Raw genomic sequence first — 7,004 nt, 5'->3', positions numbered from 1 at the left:
CAAGATCCTGAGTTCCCCCAAAAGGCTGAGCCATTGTCTCAGGAAATGTCTCAGAAGCCACTTCTGAGACATTTTCACTCAAGGCACAGAATGAGCGCTGCCTCAGTTGCTCTTGGAGGGAACTAACAGTCGTCCGAGGTCCACAGCAGTGGGGCCACCGGCTGGGCAACATCCTAAAGGACCTTTCCACTTCCTGCTCCTGTGGTGGCTTCCCGGGGCAGATGAGACCGAAGGCAAACCATTGAAGATGCCTCCTTTTCTGCCACCCGGTCCAGACCCTCTGCTGTGCTCAAGGGATGGGAGAAGCAAGGGAGCTGCCATTCATGACAACCTCCTGTGCCAGGGACCAGGCGACACACGTTGACATGGCTTAGTTCATCCTCACAGTAACCAGTGAGGTACATGATGACCTCACTTCATAGACGAGAAAAAAGACTTGCTAAGGTTTAGGAACTTGATTGCTTAAACTCGACTGTTACAAGAGCAGTGGGATTACACCCAGGTTAATCCAGCTGCAGCCACCAGACTCCACATGGGGCAGGGGTCTTCCTTAACAACAGCCCTGGCTTGCATGCAGGTGGACCCCTCTGCTTCCACTCCCAGGAGCCACAGAGCCTCCCCGGGGCTGGGGTCGGGGTGGGGGAACAGTCCTGGCGCGGTGCATTAATCAGCACAATGCCTGGTGGAAAGTGGGCACTACGGGGGTGTTAGCTGAAAGTAATACTGCTGCTGCCACTAATGCCAGTTCTGGAGCTGGCCTCTCAGGCGGAACTGCTCCCTGTCTGCTTGGGGGCTTTCTAGGGGTTCCTCCTGATGTCTTTTCTCCACACCTTCACACTGTAGCCCAATTCCCTTTTCATAAGGGCACCATAATGGCCTCCACAAGCAACACCATTATGAGTTGAGTTCTATGCCCCAACGAGGCACCTCAGAATAAGACCTTATTTAGAAATAGAGTCCTCACAGAGGTTAAAGGGAAATTGGACACAGATACAGCACAAAGATTATGAGAAAAGGCACCAGGAGACCCATGGGACGGCAGAGGCAGAGACTGGACTGGTGTTGCCACAAGCCAGGGAACCTCTGGGGCCCCCAGCAGCCGGAAGGGGCATAAGGATCCTCCCCTAGAGCCTTCAAGGCAGCACATCCCTGCAGGCACCTGACCTCACACTTCCAACCTCCAGGACAGACAGAAAGTGCCCACTGTTCTAAGTCCTCCGGTTTGTGGTGCTTCGTTAAAGCAGCCCTGGGGAACTGATGCAAACCCCAGCTCAGCAGGGCACCCGATCTCCGGGAGGCAGGCAGAGGCCTCTGCTCCTTCCAGTGCCGCCTTTTGCTGTCCTCATTTTCCCTCTAAGGACTGGCCACTCCCCCTAGACCCCGTGTCCTCACCACAGCAGGGGCTCCTACATGGGGGGCACCCAGACCCCGCTCACCCTTCTCTGATGTTACAACCGAGGGCTCAAGTGTGAATGGATATGTCAGGATGGTGAATGAAACATCATGGGGTGACGGGACAACAGAGAGGGGCCAGTCTGCAGCTGGCAGTCGCTGACACACCCTCCCTCTGCCCTTCCCGCCCCAGGTCCTGTGTAGGAGCAAGACCCTTGAGGTCACGGTGGGAAACGGCCCAGTCAACAGTGATCCAGCAAATACAGTAATGGGGTTGATTTTATGGACACATTGGGTCCAGGTACGCTGTGGCTTATCGAGAGGCCATCCCACAGGATGAAGTAGCATCCTTACAAACCCCCCTGGGCCCAGGGAGGAGGTGAGGAGAGGGGGATGGACATTATTGAGCAAAAGCAACAGGGTTACTGCTCAGATTTGGAACGGAATGAATGAGAACCAAGAGAAGTCAGAACTCTGCTGGCCCAGAAGCCTCCCCACATTCCGTGGCCAACCTTGCCCGCTCCGCGACGTCTTCCCTTCGTTGCGGTTCTCCAGGCACCCAGCCTGGGAACTTGCATCCGCTTGGCCTTTCTGGCAGTCCAGCCCAGGCAGGTTTCAAAGACAGCAGCTGCAGCCTTCACCCTCTGGCCGCGGGCACTGGGGGGGGTGGCACAGGTGGCCCCCACACGCAGGTTCAGCCTGGTGAGCCACCTGAGGAGAAAAGAGAATTCGGGAACCCACCGTGCTAAGATTTTTCTGAGAAGAGCACGGAGGGACTCCTAGGGAATTTGGGGGCAGTGGGGCCTGGTGGGTAAGGGCAGACCCTGACCCTGGAGAGAAGCCTGGCTCAACCCCTCACCAATTACGTGACCCAGAGCAAGTCATTTCAAACCTCAGCTCCCTTCCCTGTAAAAGTGAATAGTAATAGTTACAGTGAGCTTGCCGCGCTCCTAAATGTAATTCTTACAACCACCACAAGGTGGAAACAATGACTTTCGTCCCCTTTACAGAGGAGTAAGGCTCAGAAAGGTCATGGGGCCCAGTTAGCTAATCAGAGAGCTAGGTTTAAGGCCAGGTCTGCCGGACTCCAGAGTTCTTGCTGCTTTATGAAATTATGTCAAGTGCCTGTGAATAGTTATTGGGTCCCACACAACTAGGCTGAGCAGATTTCACTCCCACTTTATTGATGAGGGACTCGAGGCTCAGAGAAGTCCTCCCCAAGCCCTGTGGAAACTTCTGGCTCCCTCCCAAAGGGTGGCTGGCTCCAGCGGGACCCTCCCCGACCGAGGCTCCCCTTGGAGATGGTGGGGGCCTGACTGAGAGCAGCCGGTGGGTCCGCAGCTGGGGGTCCAGGTCGGGGTGCTTACCTGTGCAACGGGAGCAGCCGGCAGTCACAGCGGAAGGGATTGCCGCTGAGGTTGATGAGCTCCAGCCGGCTGAGGTCCGGCAGGGCGGGCAGGGTCTGCAGCTGGTTCTTCTGCAGGTGCAGGCTCTGGAGTCGGAGCCCCAGGCCCCAGAAGGCCCCAGGGGAAACCTGCAAGGAGGTGCCAGGCCCTGGTGTGAGCTCCCACCAAGCCCATCTCACCCCTAGGCCTGGAGGAAAGCCTGTGCCTCCCCAGCAAAAGGGGAGAGACCAAGATGGCGCAGGCAGGAGGCCGGTGCTGGCGTTGGTCTGAGGCAAAGCGCTTGCCGTTTACTAGTCACCCAGATGCCTGGCTCAGGGTCCTCTCTGCTAGGCCTGAACCCACTCCCCTTAATGACAAAGCCCTTGAGCCTGCCCTCAAAGAGTAAAACAGTAGCTAACGCTGTGGACCCACGTTCCTTCCTCCTCCGTGAGCCATCAGTGCCCGCCCTGGCAGGCCTCTCAGTGGATTGCACCTGGTCTGTCACCCACCCCTGAGCTGCCTGGGGGCAAGCACAGTGTCTGGGCTTCAGGATCCCCATGCCCAGCGTCAGGCCTGGCTCTGTGGAGGCAGCAGTGTTTGAGTGAATGCATGCACGGGGCCTCAGGCTGCCTCCCCCACTCCTACACCCCGCGTCCACCTGCTCTAGGCCACTGCTGTTCAGGAAGAGGTGCTGCAGTGTTCGGCCCACAGGCTGGAAGGCTGCATCTCGCAGGGCCTTGAGCGGGTTTCCAGAGAGCTGCAGCTCCAGGAGGGCAGGCAGCCCCTCCAAGGCTCCAGTGGGCACCTCTCGCAGCTGGTTCCTGTCCAGGTGCAGCTTCTCCAGCTCCAGAGCTGGGCCCACTGCCCCCCGGGAAACCTGGGTGATGCGGTTCCCACTCAGGTAGAGCCAGCGCAAGGCCTGCACCCCTGTCAGGTCCCCAGGTGCCAGGTGGCCCACAGCATTGTCTTGCAGGTGCAGGGAAAAGAGGCCTGGCAGGGCACGCAGGGCAGCCCCTGGCACCTGCAGGAAGCGGTTGCGCTCCAGGTACAGGTAGCCAAGGCGGGGGGCCCCCTCAAGGGCGGCAGCGGTGAGGCCTGAGAGCTGGTTGTCGGAGAGGTAGAGGTAGATCAGGCTGCCCAGCCCCACCAGGGCGCCAGCCTCCAGCTCTGCGATGCCACAGCGCTGCAGATGCAGTGACACCAGATGACCCAGGCCCGTGAAGGCTGCTCGAGGCACCGAGGGGAAGTGGTTCCGCCGCAGGTCCAGGAGCTGGGTGTCGCTGGGGAAGTTGCGGGGCACGGCCTGCAGGCCTTGGCTCTCGCAGCTGCTGTGCCGGGACGCAGAGGCGCACCGGCAGGCGCTCGGGCAGGGCCGAGCCGCCCCATCCTTCTCCTTGGGGGCCCCGGAAGGGGTGCGGGGCCGCGGGGCAGCCAACCGCTCTTCCTGTTCCTCCGCCGCATCTGCAGGGCAGCGCAGGTCTGAGGGCCGCAGGGCATCCAGGGCCTCGCCTCGCAGGCGCCGGGGCCCCTTGCACGTTCCGTCCGAGTGCACCCGTGCCTGTGCTAGCCACTGGAGCAGCGGCTGGGCCTGGCAGCCACACCACAGCGGGTTCCCCTGCAGCCGCAGCCGGCGCAGCTGTCCTGGGCCCTGCAGCGAGGGCAGAGTGTCCAGCTGGTTCCCGCGGAGGTCCAGGGTGTGCAGGCGGGGGCAGTGGGCGAAGGCTCTGGGGTCCAGGGCCTGTAGGGCCCCATGATCCAGCATCAGCTCCCGCAGGCCAGGCAGCACCAGCTCGTCCTCCTCGCCCACGTAGGTGAAGGGGTTGTGGCCCAGCTCCAGACGGGCCAGGCCACGGGCCTGCGACAAGGCTGGCCCCGGCAGGGCCTGCAGCTCATTGTGGTGCAGGCTGAGCCGGCGCAGGGCAGGCAGGCCAGCCAGGGCCTCGGGGGCCAGCACACTGAGCATGTTGTGGGACAGCTGCAGCCAGCGGGTGCGTACCAGCCCCTGGAAGGCCATGGCTGGCAGGTAGACGAGGGAGTTGTGGGCCAGGTTCAGTGTGGCCAGTGCACCCAGGGCGCCAAACGTCCCTGGCCGCAGCTCTTCCAGCATGTTCCCTTCCAGCTCCAGCTGCCGGAGGGAGCCCAGCCCGTCCAGTGCCTCTTGGGGCAGTGCACTCAGGCGATTGGAGGCTAGGCTGAGGTGCAGCAGGCGGCCCAGGCCACGGAAAGCACCCTCAGCCACCGTCTCCACCTGGCAGTGCCGCAGGTCCAGCTGTGTCAGATACGGCAGGTCCTGGAAGGCAGCTGGAGGGATCACCTTCAGCATGTTGCCCTGGAGGTCCAGCCGCTGGGTCAGCTGAGCAGAGGGGTAAAGGGAGCTGAGCACAGGACTATGGCCTCAGCCCCTTGCTATCCCTGGCTTTTGCACGTGCTGTCCCCTCACCTGGGACACTCTTCTCCCTGTCACCTTTGCCTCACCCTTTCTTCCTGCTCCCTGACACTTACTCCAGGAAGCCTTCCTCCCCAGCTATCTGGGCATCCTCCACCCTGGTGTTTTTCACACTGAACTGACAGTGCCCATTTATTTTCTCTTCCTGTCCCCAGCTCTTGACTCCATAGGGCAGAGACCATACTTTACCCTAGTATATCCTCAGTTCTCGGCCAGAGTCTGTAATTATTTCAGAAGTTATCTGGAGGTCACCTACTCGCGCTAATCAAGTAGAGTTTTAAGTAGATTGCTTCCCTATTGTGAGTTATTATCATTCCCATTTTACAGATGTGAAGACTGGGGCTCAGAGAGGAAAACTGACTTGCCAAGGTCTCCCGCCAGGCAGGGGCAGACCCACTGTGCCCAGGTTCCTCCTGCTGTCCCCCTCGCTCCCCCCGCCCCCCTGCCCTGCTGACCTCAGGGATGGCCTTGGGCACCTCGGTGATGTTCTGGCGCCGACAGGAGACATGCCGCCTGGAATTGTCGCAGACACAGGTCTGTGGGCAGCGCTGTGCAGCTGCATGCCAAGCTGGGCCCAGGGGCAGCAACAGAGAGAGCAGCAGGGCCAGGGTGCAGCGGGGCCTGGGAGGGCGAGCGAGGCTGTCTGCGTGCACAGCGAGAGGCCCTGCCCACTCCCTGAGCCCCAGGCTGTTCCCACAGCCCCTCAGCCTCTGGAGACACCCCAAGGAAGGTGTCCTGCCCTGAGCATCACGCCCCCCACGCAGCCGACGCTCACCTCTCGGGCCTGCTCTCACCCGAGGAAGCAGGCTGAGGAAGGGGAGCTGGCCAGTCCCTCTGCACGCAGTGGCTCCCTGCGGCCTTGCTGAATGCAAGAACGGCTCAGAGCGTGTGCGCAGGCTGTGGTGAGGCTCTTGCGTGGGAGGCTGGACCTCCCAGCGTAAGAGAGCAGCAGCCAGTCCTCAGACAGATGCACCAGCTCCACGGTGGCCAGAAGCACAGTAGCCAGAGGGGAGGACCAGGCATGGCCCAAGTTGTGAGCCAAGACTTGGGGGACCAGGTATCGCAGGGCCTGAGAGCCTGGAGAGGAGCCTCAGTGGCGGTCAGAGCTGCGCTGCCGGGCAAGCAGGCGGCCCAGGCCTCCCTCCTGTCCCTCACGGCCACCTACCTCCATCTTAGTGCCACCCGCCGGGACTTCTGGGGACAAGAGTATAGGTTTGGGCTGACTTTGGGCTGGCTTTGGGCAGGGCCCACCCTCCCTGGCCCTCCTGGCCCCCCATCGATTACCCAGATGACTCCTTCCCCTCAAAACTGTAGCCACTACCTGTCACTTCCCAGGGACAGCCACTGCAAGGGTGACTGTCCCGGACTCCCCCAAGATCTGCTCACGTCCGCCCACAGGGAAGTTCCCAACATGCAGACCCGTGGAAAGTGCTCCCACACCTTCCACAGCCTTTGGTGGGACACCCCCACCCCCCGACTGGAATCTGCTCCCCTTCTTTAGTGTCCCCCTCAGCCCCACCACCAGGAGCAAACTGAACGACCTGCCTCCTCCTGCGACAGCCACCTCATGTCATGGCCCTGGGGGGGCCTTTCCTGACCCCTGGGCTGGCCCACCCGGTGCCTCCCAGCTCCCACTCACTGCGCTGTCCCCATCTGATTTTCAGTCTCCTCGGGGGCCTGGGGCCCAGCCCTGGCCTTGGGGCCGGTGGCATCCTCTGGAGCCAGAAGGCTGAGGCTCAGGGCAGGGCCGCGGGGACAGATCCCTGAAGGACAAGCGCCCA

At 61.4% G+C, this 7,004-nt stretch overlaps 1 protein-coding gene across 1 annotated transcript; it reads right to left on the bottom strand.

The window, feature by feature from the left end:
- Positions 1 to 1,301: 1,301 nt before the first annotated feature.
- On the bottom strand, positions 1,302 to 6,394 carry CHADL (chondroadherin like). The gene is made up of 5 exons (XM_057508342.1): positions 6,389 to 6,394; positions 5,679 to 6,146; positions 3,436 to 5,130; positions 2,760 to 2,926; positions 1,302 to 2,103 (listed from the first exon to the last, which is right to left on the bottom strand). Exons 1-5 carry the CDS (start codon positions 6,392 to 6,394, stop codon positions 1,815 to 1,817), a joined length of 2,625 nt encoding a protein of 874 aa, XP_057364325.1. The 3' UTR covers positions 1,302 to 1,814.
- Positions 6,395 to 7,004: the final 610 nt, after the last annotated feature.

The sequence above is a fragment of the Manis pentadactyla genome, chromosome 10 (genome assembly GCF_030020395.1).
Source record: "Manis pentadactyla isolate mManPen7 chromosome 10, mManPen7.hap1, whole genome shotgun sequence".
Taxonomy (NCBI): Eukaryota; Metazoa; Chordata; class Mammalia; order Pholidota; family Manidae; genus Manis; species Manis pentadactyla.
Note: the sequence above shows the minus strand (reverse complement) of the source record. Positions and strands in the feature narration are given on the sequence as shown.